At 39.5% G+C, this 15,128-nt stretch overlaps 2 protein-coding genes across 3 annotated transcripts; one reads left to right on the forward strand and one right to left on the reverse strand.

Annotated features, from left to right (window-relative positions):
* The first annotated feature begins 187 nt into the window (after positions 1–187).
* maf1b (MAF1 homolog, negative regulator of RNA polymerase III b) lies at positions 188–6,854 on the forward strand. The gene is made up of 8 exons (XM_040126633.1): positions 188–742; positions 1,833–1,921; positions 4,057–4,188; positions 4,380–4,542; positions 4,675–4,796; positions 4,924–5,043; positions 5,373–5,465; positions 5,661–6,854. Exons 2-8 carry the CDS (start codon positions 1,839–1,841, stop codon positions 5,683–5,685), a joined length of 738 nt encoding a protein of 245 aa, XP_039982567.1. The 5' UTR covers positions 188–742; positions 1,833–1,838; the 3' UTR covers positions 5,686–6,854.
* Positions 6,855–8,617: 1,763 nt separating this feature from the next.
* arl8 (ADP-ribosylation factor-like 8) lies at positions 8,618–15,069 on the reverse strand. Of its 2 annotated transcripts, XM_040126634.1 has the most exons (5): positions 14,599–15,069; positions 11,896–11,956; positions 11,659–11,806; positions 10,027–10,178; positions 8,618–8,749 (listed from the first exon to the last, which is right to left on the reverse strand). In XM_040126634.1, exons 1-5 carry the CDS (start codon positions 14,642–14,644, stop codon positions 8,701–8,703), a joined length of 456 nt encoding a protein of 151 aa, XP_039982568.1. In that variant the 5' UTR covers positions 14,645–15,069; the 3' UTR covers positions 8,618–8,700. The 2 variants fall into 2 exon arrangements, with proteins under 2 accessions (XP_039982568.1, XP_039982569.1); XM_040126635.1 differs by lacking the exons at positions 8,618–8,749; positions 10,027–10,178 and adding an exon at positions 11,115–11,555.
* Positions 15,070–15,128: the final 59 nt, after the last annotated feature.

Here is a 15,128-nt window from a genome sequence, read left to right on the forward strand (position 1 = left end):
CGTCTAAAGACATTTGACACAGCTCCAGCCTGGGGACAGACCGAGCGGGTCTTAACCAATCACATTAGTAGTCTATTATATGGACAGAGCAAAAAACCAATCACGAGAGGGCAATGATAACTAGTGGGCGTTTACATAAATCAAGAATATATAGGTGAAAAGGGGCAGGGCTCCACAGCACAGTAGATTCCGTTGTTTTGAACAGAGTAGGTGCGTCGTTGAGGTGACCGACGATTTGCAGATAACGAAACACTTTTTGATATATTATCAGGCTCGGGAGCTCGTTAGTTGCTACTTTTCTGATCGGGTCGCTTAGAAAAAGGCGGCTTGATCTAGCTAATACAAATTGCTTTGTAAAATTAGGTTAAAAGGGATGCCGCTGCAGACAGAATCAGACAGACGCAAACAGTCTCTGGATTTAATCTCATCACATTTGATCGGGAAGAGCAGCTTTTCTATGAATTTAAAAGGCCTCAGAATAATTCCTTCTCGACCGAGTGCTTTTGTAAAATGCTTAAGCTCGAGTGCAAATTAATTGCCCAGCTGTGAAGTGAAGACAGGATTGTAAATAGTCAGCAAGCTAACCGCTAACTTGGCTAACGGTAGCTGGTCCACGATAAAGAGGGGTTTGTTAATCCTTTGCGTCGCCGAGTGACCTGTTAGGTTAAGAAGACCAGTGTCTACAGTCCGTGGATAGACTTTTGAACCTGATCTTTTCCGTCTCTGCTGAAAATACTGCTCGGTAAGTAAATTGTGGTATAATATCGACGAACTGAACCAGGAAGACGATTTGTCAACTTGAATTGCACAGGGTGGGGGAGGGGCGGTGGTGTACAGAAAGAGGAAATTGTGTTTGTATCTAAAATGTGCCCTCAGGGGGGCGCTGTAACCCCGTCGTGCTAATTATTTATATATTGGCGGTTAATATCATTAATATAATTTTATTTACCGAGTTTATAAGCAGTGGTGGAGGAACCGTTCTGATCCTTTACTTAAGTAGAAGTCCTGCGTTGAAAATATTACTTTGTAAGTATCGAAAGTAAAAGTACTTCATGCAAGAAAAATGGCTACTGTGACTGTTATACTTTTTGTTTCATCATTTGTATAAAAGCAGCATTTTTTGTCGAGATTGGTTAGGGTGGATGTAATTTTAACTCTTTTATGTAGGACTGCAACTAATGGTTGTTTTCAGTATGGATTAATCTGCTGGTTATTTTCTCGATAAATCGATTGATTGATTTGTTTGTAAAAAAAAATATGTAAATAGAAAACGAAAAATACCCATCACCGTTACACAGCCCAAAGTAACACCTTAACGATGCTAGTTTTTCCCAACCTATAGACTAGACCTCAAAATTATTAAAAATAAATTGAGATAACTACAAAGTAAAGCAATATCCTCACATTTGAGAAGCTGGTAACAAGGAAATGTTTGGCATTTTTACTTAGAAAACGATTAAAATGATTACGAAAGTGTTTTTTTCAATTTTTTCCGTCACTAGCCCAATCATTTCAGCGTAACTTGTATATACTTCCTATTTTAAAAATTCTCCTCATATGTTTTGGATGCCAAAATCGTAATTAGCGTGAAAATAAAAATACTCAAGTAAAGTACAAGTACCCCACGTCTGTACTTGGGTAAATATAATTAGTTACATTCCACCAGTGTTTTATTAGTTTGTCATAACACCTAACTGTTTGGTACCATTAAAGTTGTTCTCCCTCTTAGTTAGACAGTATGGAATCACTATAAGGGGAGTAAAAGTAGGCTCATTCTCCTAATGTGACTGTTAATTATCGTTGTCTCTATGTTGCTCTTTTTTGTTTTTCAGACAGCAATGAAACTGTTGGAAAACTCCAGCTTTGAAGCTCTCAGCTCCCGGCTGTGTGTTGAAACAGGAGAGTCTCGCATCCTTGGCAGGTAAGGGGTCATATAGTCTAAATTTGTATTGCAATATGAACAGCTGTACACACCATAGTAATAGTTAATATCTTAGTTGATCGTTAACCTTTCCATCAAAAATGCCAAATACTTATGTGTTCCAGTTTCTCAAGTGTAAGGACTTTCTGTTCATCATTGTCTTACAGTAAATTAAATATCTTTTACAACTGTTGGTCAGAAAAAAAGGAATTTGAAAACATCAACTAGGGCTCAAGGAAATGTTTTTTTTGTGTGTGTGTGACATGTGTAGAACAAACAATCAATCAACCAAGAAAATAAACAGCAGATTCATAGATAATGAAAATAGTCATTAGAAACATCCCTACAGGAAATAAAGGGGGGTCTTTGAAGTCTTTTTGGAGCTTTTACTTTCCAAAGGTATGCTGTACTTGGATGCTGCACAATCTTCACCTTTAGTTCTTGTGTATTTGTACATTTGGGTAATGCATGCTCAAATCACCTCTTGAGGTGCGTTTGTGCCGACAGCTTTACTGCTTCTATTTCAGTAGTGCAGACTTAGTGGCTCAATGGGAGCATCAGCACAACAGTGAGACCTTGGACTCACTTGTGTTTGCATCAAAATAAGAACCATTGGAGTGGTGAGCAACCCCTGACTTTGCTGGAGTTTTGCTGGTATGAAGTCATGAAACAAGGACAGAGAGTATGAGATGTGTGGCTGGTTTAGAGATCACAGACTCATAAACAGCGGTAGTACACAAGTACCTGCATGTTACGCAATATCATGATAACAGACTGCTAAACTAAAAAGCATACTTTCGGGGCCTGTGCTGAAAGTTAATAACTGACAGTTCATGATTTTGTCCCAACAAACTGTAAAACACTATGTAAGGTTATTTGAGGTCTTCAGCAGGGCTTGTAGTTCCAGTGAACAGTGTGGTTACATAAAGGGCAGTAGGTTGTGGAGTTATGCAGCCCAGTCTGAGTGCAAGGTCTGGAGTGTGGGTGGTGAAACTGAGCTTCTGTACTGTTGTGACCAAGAGTGACACACATCACGGTGTCCTCTCTTACCCCTCTGTGGATATTTTGAAGTGTGTTGTTGGAGCTTATGTATATGCACACATAAACAGATATAACAATGCTACATAATAGCTGAGTGCTGCAGGAGCTGGCAAGGCTGCTGGTGTTTAGGCTGCTTAGTGGATTAGTGAGGAGGCCCGTCATAGCAGCAGGACTTGCAAGCTGCAGGCTTTAAGTAAAGTTGTACCGTCCAGAAGGTTCATGTTATTTTCTACAGATGAAATTTTGAATTAACCACACATAAAAATTAAATGAAACAACAAAAAACAGTGATAATCAACTTTATACTGCACTTAAGAAAAGTAACACAGAATACATAAAACTAAATGAAACAATACAGCTGGTGCTCTTTGTAGAGGTCATTTGTTTGGTGCAAAAAAGCAGTACATAAATAGTTAATACACTAATAAGTAAAGGCATTCAAAAAAAAATTAATATGTAAGAAAGTGTTAGCAGTTAAAGGGCAGTTAGAGTTGAGTACAGATGATGACAGTTGTGTTGTAGCTATTTTTAATCATATTTCAGTGTTCATAATCTTCACTCAGCTCCGGTGTCTGTCCTGTCATGGGTGTTTTGTCAGCGAGTCAGCTGTTTTGTAGATGGAAAACCAGGGCAGTTATTTCCACCGTGGTTTCCTCCGCCACCCCGTGTACCTATAATTAGACTGGCAAGGGCAGAGAGGGTCTTAGTGGTCAGTCTATCTAAAGTTGCACAACCTTTGCTCTTGCATAACTTCTGGAAGGGTTGGTGGGTGGGGGCAAGATAAACAACTGCACACCAGTGTGCTCCCCATGCATATCTGTACACAGAGCTGTTTTGACCCAGAAGCATGAACGAGCACGCAGCAAATTTTTGCAAATTTTAGCAGTCAGATGTTTGTGCAGATATGGTTCCCATTGGAAAGACATGGGCTATTTTGTCAAACAATGTTATGGGTTATAGAGATCTTGCAGTAAAGTTCAGGTTTAAAATTTAAAAACTCAGCTGGACTCTACCATTATGTTTATAACCAAGCATTTCATTTAACACATGAATATGTATCACTAAAAAAATGCTACATCATTTCTACCCCACAGGATTGAGAGCTACTCCTGCAAGATGGCAGGAGATGATAAACATATGTTCAAGCAGTTCTGCCAGGAGGGGGAGCCACACATCCTGGAGGCTCTTTCTCCCCCTCAGTCCACCAGCGCCACCAGCCCTTCACAGTGAGTACTGCAGTCTACAGCAAATCAAAACTGTGGAGGATGGAAACATAGTGCAAGTGTTTTTTACATCTGAGAAGAATATTGGCACTAAGACTTAAATCTGTATTTTTGAAAAGGTCAAAGGAGATGATGGACATATACGACTATTTATGGTAGTTTTGTTAAATTTCCCTCTGGGTCCTTTTGTCCAGACTGGGGAAGAGCAGCGAGGATGGGGAAAACCCCCTGAGTGATAAGTGTTGCAGGAAGACTCTTTTCTACCTCATCACCACGCTCAATGAGTCCTTCAGACCAGATTATGACTTCAGTGCGGCACGGGCCCACGAATTCAGCCGAGAACCGAGTCTCAACTGGGTCAGTATGCTGCTCTACAGCTGACTCTGACTTCGCTGTGAAGCAGAGTGTACATTTTCCATATCAGATTAACGTAGAAATAAGGAAAAACGAGCTATGTCAAGTAACGATTTGAATGGGATTTCTCTGCAGGTGGCTAATGCAGTAAACAGCAGCTTGTTCTCAGCTGTTGGAGAGGAGTTCAACTCTCTGGGGCCGGAGCTGTGGAGCGCCATTGACCAGGAAATTACCCTGCAGAGCTGTGACATTTACAGGTAGGAGTGTGTCCGTACAAATACATGCATTTGTGTAATGTTATATAGCAGATAATTAATGCTACTAAAAATCATTTTGGGGTACAGTATAGCCTTTTTACATTTATGTCTATAAATTTGTTCGTAGCTACAACCCTGATCTGGACTCCGACCCTTTTGGTGAAGAGGGGAGCCTCTGGTCCTTCAACTACTTCTTCTACAACAAGAAGCTCAAGAGGATTGTATTTTTCACATGTCGCTCTGTCAGGTCAGCAGCCGCAACACTCAATCCCTTTAGTTCACAGATTCTGCATCTGGGATATTTTGTTTTTAAAGATCAGCAAACGGCACAACACTAAACAATTTCTTTTTTACACTTAACTAGTAGTTTTATTTCTTCTATCTTATGTTACTGGAGTAGGTTTTATCTTTTTATTGTAATGAGTTTATAATTTGAGGCACTCTGTAACTTGGGTTTTGAAAAGTGCTTCATAGATGAGTCACCAAAAGATGTCAGAAAGGAGTGGACCAACAAATGTGATTCTTGTTAGGAGTTGCACACACGTCTGATCATGTAAAAATGTTTCATATCTGCAGTGTCCTGAGTGGCTATGGACGAGATTGTCTCGACAATGAGCTGGACATGGAGCTGGAGGATGAGGAGGAGATGGATGGCTTCACCGAGGACAGGTTAGACTGATTATCACAAATTGTCTTCCCTTGATTTGCTTAATTACAGTGATATAACTGCATGTTATTTCTTATTGGTGTATATAGAAAGGATGCAGGTGATTTCCTGTGATGTTCTTCTTCTGTCGTAATCCACATTTCCCACAGGTTATAATACAAGAATGTCTCATTTATAATGTCCTTTTCTTCTCTCAGATGCCCCAGGGCTCTGTGCGTTTGAATTTTCCTAGAAGACACGCCTCAGCCAAAGAATATCTAGGCTTTCCCTCCTCCCTTTTTTCATCCCATCCGACGTTTTTGTTTTCAGGATGTTGCTGCCTCATCCGAAGCCATGTTCACACTCTAGACAAATGCATGAAGCCTTATCTTCTGCTGGCAGTGAACTGTATACCGTGAGGTGGTGGACATTTTGTAAAGACCTCCACGGTAACTTTAAGCTCCTTCATTCTCTAGTATGGTTTTTGACCCAAAGCTCCAGGCCGAAGCAGAGCCCACACCCACACACACCCACACCCACACATACACACACACACACACACACAGCTTCTATACACATCACATTTCTAAAGAGACCACTTCATGGACTTTTGAGAAGGAGGAGGTCTTATTATGGATGTGTGGCCAAAAAAGACTGCAAGCTAGTTGAGTTTGTCGCAAGTGATGTCAAAGAGGAGTCCAAATAACACCAGCACCAATGAAAACTGACACAGATAAAAGTTTATAATATTCCAACCTGGGACGGGGCTGGGTCCTTTTTAAGTCCAGTTAAGACTGAGTGACCAGCTGAAAACAAATCTGTTCATTGTTTGCTACTTTTGTGTGTTGCTTTTTACGTGTAACAGTGACGTTACTGTGAAAACTTTTTTTAGCACTGAGTTTGACATCTAAAAAAGCTGCATTTGTAACTGTTTTATTGAATCTTATTATTGCGAACGCTTGTCTGTCCTTGTCAGACAGGAGGGCACAACCAAGGAAACTTATTGGCATCTGGGTTGCAGCTTGGAAAACATATCAGTTTTTATCAGATGTTAACTATTACCCAGTTCCATGTTCCATGTTTATGTCGTTTAGATCCAGTATTTCTTCATTGTCTCCCTAACCTATTCCTGGTTAACCCTCATTTCTAAATGTCTTTCCAGTGTTTTCTTTCTGCTCATTACCTCAATGCAAAAGGCGTCATTGAAAAGTGAATGTATAGTACAATTTAGAGGAAAAAACAAAATCTTAACAGAAAAATGGCTGATATGTTCAGCATTATTTTTTAGAAATTGAGAAGCTCCTCTTTACGTTCCTTAAAAGTGGTTAGGAGTTCTGTGTCTTTTCTTGACTGCTTTGTGCTTTGATAGGCCGATGTATTGCAGATGTGAATAAACTGGTGTTCAAACCTGATTAGCCTGGTTTTTGTCTTTGAAAACAGTCAAATAATCACAACTACCTTGTTTGAAGAAAACTACTCAGGCTCCAAGTTCAAAACAAACTTTTATTGAAAACAAAACTGAAGTACAGTATATGACCCAGACTATACACCACCACACTGACAGTATAAGATCAGTTCCCTTGCTTTCAAGGTAAATATTTTGTAAACCTTGATGCTGCAAAGTCTGGGGGCTGCACAATTCACCTACTCGTTAGTGTAAAAATACCTTATCCCACAGCCATGGATAATGTTTTGGAGACCCAGACATTCCCAGACCAAGATCTTTACTAGTTCTTCACCGTTTTGATTGAGACATAATGAAACTCCTGCACCTCTTCCCTTTTAGCCACTATGGAACTTAGTTTCAAAGTGACATGTGCATAGATCTGTTAGCAAGTTCCAGGAATTCTTATACCGCATCAAAGAGGGAAACGTGGGTAAAAGTCATGAGTAAGCTGTCAGATTCATACACGCATAGTCCTGCACACACTCACAACAGCTTAGTTAAGGCTGAGGATCAAGTAACTATACGGTGGCCAAAATATTGATTTAAGACCTTCTTAATGCTACCAAAACCACTGAAAACTAGCCCAAGTGGTTAAAGTGTAACAATTCCAATAAATGTGTGGCACCTATTCGATGGCGGCTTATTCTGATCCCTTTACTTAAAAAGTACAAAACATTTTAAAGAGGAATACGAGCCAAAATGGCAGCGTAAAATTGTGTTTGTATTAGGATGCAGTGGGTCAGTCATACACTTGTGGAGCACCAATGATCTTCTGTTAATACAAAACAGGTCTAGATGCTAACCTGCAATGAGCAAAAAAAACAGTCTATAAAAGCAAAAATAAAATTAAATAAAAAATAATGCATCGCTGACATAAGTGTTCATATTTAAAATACTTATTAAAACAGAGCCTGGTACTTGCATTTGAAATACTGTTTCAGCCATTTTATGTTTTGCTAATTTAAACAGTTGAAGTGATTTCCATTTGTTCCCAGGGTTAGATCGAGGAACTTTTCATGCTGACACTTTGAATCTAGTCAATTTGGCTTAATCACATACAAGTACAGGCTCAAAGTTGATTTTAAAAAAAAAAGGGAGATTTCGTACCTCACCACAGTTCAATACGGCACCAATAAGTTATAGTTTGAGAATAACCACCAACAGTGTAGCTTATGAAACTGAAATTACATGTAACAGATATTGAGGGGAAAAAAAACAAAAAAAAAAACTGTAAAACCCCCAATGAGCTCTGTGCAAAACTTGGTGCCACTATCACCATCAAAACTGGTTCTACAATACTGATTGTAATCCCTTTGTTTGTCCTGTTAAATTTTACCTGAACATGAACAAACTTGTATAGAGGCAAAAAAAGAAAAAAAAAAAAGAGCTGCATTAAGTTTTCCCAAGCTGGGCATCGACGTGACATTTATGGCATACTCTGAAATGATATGGTGTAATGTAACGTGATATGTATGTAGCGTAAATAATCAGTGTCCAGTGCAGTCCAGCTTCGTATCCGGACAACCTCTGAAATGAAATAACGATGGTCTCCTTTACTGTAAAAATGACTTCTTGTTCCATAACCAGGCCAGTTAATAAGTTCTGGCCATGTATTTTCATCGACTGGGAGAAGTATCAGCTCCACTGCAACAATTAAATGTGTCATTGCTCCCGTACTGTGCCGTCTGCAGGGGTGAAAGTCCAACTTTGTCATTTAAAAAAAAAAAAAAAAAAAAAGTAACAATAAGCCAGCTGTATTGCCACCATGTGGGTGGTGCAGGTAGTCAGACCATCGATGGCTGAGGGAGGGGCTATCTGAGTCCAGCTCTGGAGGTCATCCACTCAAGACCTTGGCATAAACTGGAAAAACAAGATGAAGACGTCAGTGGGGGGGGAAATGTGCTTATGTCAGACATACTTTAAATAGGTTTCAGTGACTTCCTTTGTTGTCTTAATATACTTGATACAAAGCGGTTTGTCCCCCTGATGCTCACGTCAACTGTGGGTCAATAGTAGTGATGGGCTGATGAAGCCTTCTGAAGCTGTGAGGCTTTGGTTTTGTTTGTGCTGAAAAAAGATCTGAAGCTCTGGGGCTTTAAACTCAGCGGGCACAGTGACATCTGGTGGTTTGAAACACTCTCAACAGCCCTTCAAGACTAGGTCCAAGGCAAATCAACACCTCGTTGATTTCATCATTAAAGTTTCCAATGTGTGCAATGAAAGTCCGAGAAGCCAACATGTTATGTATTAAAACGATAATACTCTTGTACAGAAGGGCTGCAGTGAATGCACATAATACTGCGCAAAATTCTACAGTAAAATTAATACAGAGTTTCTGCAGGATTCACTTGTTACATTTAAAACTTTTAAGACCTTTTAAATACCAAATAGAACGATTTATTGCAGATGTGAATCAACTGGTGTTCGAACCTGATTAGACCGGTTTTTGTCTTTTAAGACCTTTTAAATACCACATAGAACGCAATTTATTATGGATTTCACAATCATATGTCAAAGCATGAAAGTATGATGGAAAACCAGTATGAATGTTGTGGCCAAGATTTTTTCAATATTACATCAAATTTTTTCTATTCTTCCCTGCAGTACAGAAACATCATTTCTAATGGTATAACCAATTAAATGAATGCAACCTAGACCAAGATTTCAAAACCTGCAGATACCCCATATTGAAATATTACTTTTTATTAGCTTATTACGTGGTATCAAGTAGAAATATTCCCATACTTATGATTATGTGTCTCTATTTTACAAGGCCCTATCTCTCCTTTATTCTCCTCTCTTCTTATCTATGGACATATCACCTGAGCACTTTGTTTACAAAACTGTGGTATTCGTCATTTGACACAAACAACATGTTGGAACAGTGCCTTTCACAGCGGAGAAACAAGTTACGTTGCTTAAATATACTATATACACTACTATATACTAGAAAACAATTCAAGTTTGCACAAAACAGAGCTACTTATTAAACTGCTGCCACACATGGCCCTGTGAGAAAATCTGTATCGTTTATCAATAATCTTTTGTTTTCTTTTACTATCACTCTCAATGTAATTTTCCTTGTGCATACACTGCTGTCTGACATAGTTTGTAAAATATCAACAGATGTGTCTTACCCCTCTCCTGTAAGTGCACAGCAGGACTGTATGTGCCAGGGGTGGTCTTTGATGGAGCTCAGGGTGAGGTATTTGGAGATCTCTGCTGCAGACATACAGTCCTTCATATCCTGCTTGTTGGCAAATATCAACACAGCTGCTTTGCGTAGGTCCTGGGGGAGAAAGAGGGAGAGGGCAGAGAACAATGAAACCGTAACCCTGCTCTCTTCATCTCTTCTCAAACAATGTAGCTGAGTGGACGGGGCTAACTGTGGCGGAAAAAGAAAAAAAAATCCATCCCTCACATCACATGTCAACATTGTACTGAAACAACCACTGCTGCTGCGATGTTGAAATAACAATGTAGAAGACTGAATAAGATTTAAGGTCAGGATGCAAGCGATTTATTTAGCTTTATTTTAACTTTTTAGTTTTTTTTTTTCCTTTCTCTGTTGTCGGTTTCTGCTTGTGGTATCCATTACTCTGTTTCTTTTATGAATGTGTGTGTGGACATGTGGCTATGTGTAAAAGATTTTTTTCATTATCAATTAATCTGCCAGTTATCTTCTAGATTAATAGATTTTATCTTTTTTTTTTTTTTAAATAAAATGTCAAAAAGTTGTGAAAAATGCTTATCAGGATGTCCTAGAGCCCAAGTTGATGTCTTCAGTTTGTTTTTTTCTGATCCAACCAACATACCCAAACCTTATGATACTCAATTTGCCATCAAATATGACAAAGAAAAGGATATGACAACATGTGGTAAGCGGAAACCAGGTACTGTTTGGTATTTTTGCTTGACAAATGACTGAAAATAAATATGAAAAAATGACAACTAAAAACTGTTGAAGATTAAATTACTGTCAGTCAACTAATGTCTGCAGCAAGAAAATCATTTGTAAAAAAATTGTCCATCAAGATATCCCAGAAGCCAAGCCAACATTTTCAAATGGCTTGTTTCGACTGGCCAAAATATTCAGTTTACGATCGCATAAAACACAGAAATGCAGCAAATCCTCACAACTGAGAAGCGGGAACTAGGAAATGCTAGGTATTTTTCGTGAAAAATGACAAACAACTATTCAATTATCAAAATAACTGCCTGTTAATTTATTAATCCTTTCACCTCTTGTTGAAACATAATGGTGCTCTTTGGCAGAGTCTTGTGTGAATGGATGTGGCCATACTGACATGTGACATGTTGTGTGGTATGAATGGTCAAATATAGTTTAAACCCTTGCTGAAGATCCCATGTCATGTACAGGGTTTGTGTATGAAACAGGTACGAATGAGTAGAATCATTTGCCTGTGAAACTGGAGTAAAGAATGTGTCTGGCAGATGTTGCATCAGGAAAGTTAAATTCAAATGGTTCTGTAGAGAGCTTTCTTTAAGATGTCCCACACATCTGCCTCCGCCATGACTCTCGTTCTTCCTCTCCCGCTCCTTTCTCCAAAGCACTGCGGAGGCTGACCTCAGCTTTGCTTTTCAGACAGGCCCCTTTGTGAAAGGGTGACCTCTGACTTGGGCGGCCCCTGCTGCCGTCTGTGCTCTGAACAAACACACCAGCTGCCACGCTCAGGAAGAAAACGTCTGCTGGACAATACCTCAGTTCCCCTCATTTAGTAGGAAGCAGTAAAGTTTGTTTTTCTCACCTCTGTATTGGAGTAGTAGGTGTTCCAGGAAGACCTGAGCGACTCCTGCCCTCCTATATCCCACATCAGGAAGTGTGTGTTCTTCACCACTATTTCTTCCACATTGCTTCCGATGGTGGGAGACGTATGGACCACCTCGTTCATCAGACTTGACAAAACGGAATCATCAGAATCATGAGTTTTGGCAAGTTTAGATACGGCAAACAAGGAGGGAATTTATCAATAAAAACTACTTACAATTGGTAGAGTATAGTGGTTTTCCCTGCATTGTCTAGTCCAACAATTATCACCTTGTGCTCTGTAAAACAGACACAGTACATTAACTGTGTGATTTCAGTCATCTATTGAAAAACACTCAATCTTCAACAGGACACCATTATCAAGAAAACACTCATGTAAAGGAATCTTTTTACTTTCAGTCACTGTAAACACAATACGTGGCATAGAGTCTGCCATAAAGTAAATCCAGTTTCAGTCTATACAATGCATGCATGCCATTCATTGCTGCCCATTCCCTCCTCAAAACTTCCTGACCTCATCTTTCCAAGCATCACTGAATCTATACAAAAATTCCAACCATTCTTAAAACCAGCTAGCCGGGCTTTGACGCCTGTCAAGCAGAATCAGAGATGACACATACATGCTAAAATATCCCACTTCAGTGTTTTGACCTTCCCTGGTGTCTGGGGCCGCCGGCTGCCGGAGAGGACGGAAGTCTGGTCAGAGGGCTTGCTGTTTCGACTGTCTTTGTGCACCATACTGGCTGTTTGGAGGATGTTGCATGTCAATTGCTTCCTTAAAGAGGAGCTACCCTGCGACGATCCTGACAGCACAACTAAATTGAAACGTCGCTATTACCATCGTAAAATCCGAATTTCAAATGCTGTTAAAAAAAAAAAATCTTTTTTGACATGCATACTACCATACCAGCAACAACTGACTATAAACAACAACCTATCTATTGCTCAGGGAAAAACTTGTTACTCCAACACATCTAACCTAGGTTAGGTCAGATTCCTTTGACATGTATGATGTTACTGAGAACAAACAAGATGTTCATTTTACTTGATTTATTCCAGTGGATTACCGAAAAATTGTTTTCTAAGAAATATATTTGCAGATTGCTTACTTTTTCAGAACTTGTAATACAGTAATGTGTTTGTTCTACAAATGTTTTATAGTGAAACAGAAACAGTAATGACAGTTGTATCATGCAAATTTACATTGGCCGGCGCGGATTATCTTGAAAATTTGTCCTCTTGGTCCTCTACCACAAAATGATGCAATTTTCTGAACTGGACACAAAGGAGCTACGGGCTTTCAAGCATTTTTTTTTTTTAATAGCATATACTGTAGCAAAAGGTGTCAGAATAAAAGAAAACAATAAAAATAACAAAGACAAGATTTAAGTGCAGTTACATAATTATCAGTACCAGTGCTTGTGGTTTGATTAGTTACGTCTCTGGTAATTACAAGTCCAAGGATTTCACTTAGGCTTCGCTGTAATCTCTTTAAGTGAGTGAAACTTGACTCTGGGAACGGTGTAATCCAGATTTAGGGAATGGATGCGGGAGTCCATCTCTCATAACCCTGAGGCCAGGCATGAACACGACACAGGCCGGAGTAATTAAGAGAGATTCAATATCCATTGTTAACAATGACCATTTGAGCAGAACACACCATGAAAATGCTCAATGTTATCCGTAGTTATTCTTTAAGTTTATTAATCAGAGTGAACCTTACTTCAGCTCAAAAACTCTTTCCTATTTCTTGTAACTAAAAATAATATTTGCTTATTGTAAGAAAACTACTGTAGCAGCTAGGAAAATGTAGCTGGATATTTTATTAATGCCTGTGTTTATAATATAATTCTTTAAAAAAACAAATCCTTACTATGTGACCTGCTGCTTGAAATAAGAAGACAAACTACATTTTACACCTTTGTAATATTTTCACAGTTGAACACATATATGAGTGAAAGATATACAGATAATTTTGGATGGTTAGGGTGAAATAGTGGGATTATCTGGGCTCTTTGTTGGGCTTTTTTTTCATCTTTATTTCCCCTCAGTTTATTTTTATTTTAGTCTATTACATTTATTTGTCAGGCACCATATGCAAAAAAACCCCCATTAATCTCATACAAGGAAAAGAGATGTACTGTACCAGATTTAACTACTTGCCAATCTCCGTCTCCAGTCCTTGGGACACACACACTAATACAGCTCATGCATTTAATACAACTACATATTCAAAATACAATAAACTCTAAATTCAGTCATAGATCCAACCAGACATTCAGATTTGCATCATTACCCCCAATACTATGCAAAATGTATACAAACAATAACTCCCACTCAGCCCCACTTCTCTTGCCAGCAATTTTGGTTTTATTACTGTTCCTATAGCTTTTACTTTCTGACTCAATCACAACTAAGTGGATCCTTGGATAACAAATCCTTTGGCTTTATAAGTGTTAAACTGGGCAACTACTGAATCACTGTTATTTGTGAGTGGAGAGCTTTGCACAGTAGAATAATTAAACTATTTAGATTAAACAAAATTTCCAGAAAGTTGGGGGGAAAGTGATGCAATGTAATGTGTCCTGGAAAGCGAGTTAAAGCTGACTGACAGCTCGATGAATACGCTCTTGCAGGTGATTTAAAGTAATCACGTTGGTTGAGACACTGATCAACAGATTATCTATCAGAGTGGTTGGTAGCGTTGGGAAGCTGCAGTGTAAAGAGTTGTTTTGACAAGTTAAAAGGAAGTCGGTTCAGCTGGCCGAGCGGCCTGAGTCCCGAAGTCACATAATTCCCCTCAATCTGTTATTGTGGCGTTTGCTGCTCACTTTAAGCTAACGGGCTAACAGTACACATCGACCCCGGTTGAGCAGCTAGCGGGACGTTAGTGAGTCGTAACAATTTCACCGACACCCACCTTGGTTACAGAAGAAGCTCCACAGTTTAGCGAATATGAGGCCCATTGTTTAGGTTAGCACCAGTATGTGTCAGTCCGTCCGTCCGTCCGTCCGTCCGTCCGTTAGCAGAGTGGGCAGCAGCACCGAGCCTCTCCACTCTCAAGTCCACACCGTACGATCAGTGGCTGGCTGCGGCTAGCTAACATTAGCCGGATGATCTCTTGTCCGCAAAACACCTCACCGACCTTTTCAAAGCGAACTCCATGCGCCCCGGCAATATCTAAACCCTAACTAATGCAAAGGTAAAATGGGGTAAGGTCACATAGAAGTGGCGACTTATTATCGAACGTTTAAAGTGTCGCTGAATTCTCCACAAATCGTACAAACACAGGGTGTTTGAGACCAGCTCCTTGTTGACTCCGCTCGTACGGCTTCTGCTGTCCGTTAGCTGCAGACGGTGGTTCGGTGAAAAACGCAACTCAGGCTATTGAGCTCTCTTCCGGTTACGTAATGACGTCTTGGCGTGTTCATTGGCTTTTTTTTTTCTTTT

The sequence above is a fragment of the Xiphias gladius genome, chromosome 5 (assembly GCF_016859285.1).
Source record: "Xiphias gladius isolate SHS-SW01 ecotype Sanya breed wild chromosome 5, ASM1685928v1, whole genome shotgun sequence".
Classification (NCBI taxonomy): Eukaryota; Metazoa; Chordata; class Actinopteri; order Istiophoriformes; family Xiphiidae; genus Xiphias; species Xiphias gladius.

What these genes read in the sequence shown, in the direction of transcription:
- maf1b (XM_040126633.1), top strand. Translation starts at nt 1,839, where the DNA reads ATGAAACTGTTGGAAAACTCCAGCTTTGAAGCTCTCAGCTCCCGGCTG. An exon ending in GAGTCTCGCATCCTTGGCAG is followed by an intron (nt 1,922 to 4,056) that starts GTAAGGGGTCAT and finishes TCTACCCCACAG; the next exon opens with GATTGAGAGCTACTCCTGCA. An exon ending in GATGGCTTCACCGAGGACAG is followed by an intron (nt 5,466 to 5,660) that starts GTTAGACTGATT and finishes TTCTTCTCTCAG; the next exon opens with ATGCCCCAGGGCTCTGTGCG.
- arl8 (XM_040126634.1), bottom strand. Translation starts at nt 14,644, where the DNA reads ATGGGCCTCATATTCGCTAAACTGTGGAGCTTCTTCTGTAACCAAG. An exon ending in CCTACTACTCCAATACAGAG is followed by an intron (nt 10,179 to 11,658) that starts GTGAGAAAAACA and finishes TTTCTCCCCCAG; the next exon opens with GACCTACGCAAAGCAGCTGT. An exon ending in TGTGCACTTACAGGAGAGGG is followed by an intron (nt 8,750 to 10,026) that starts GTAAGACACATC and finishes TTGTTTTTCCAG; the next exon opens with TTTATGCCAAGGTCTTGAGT.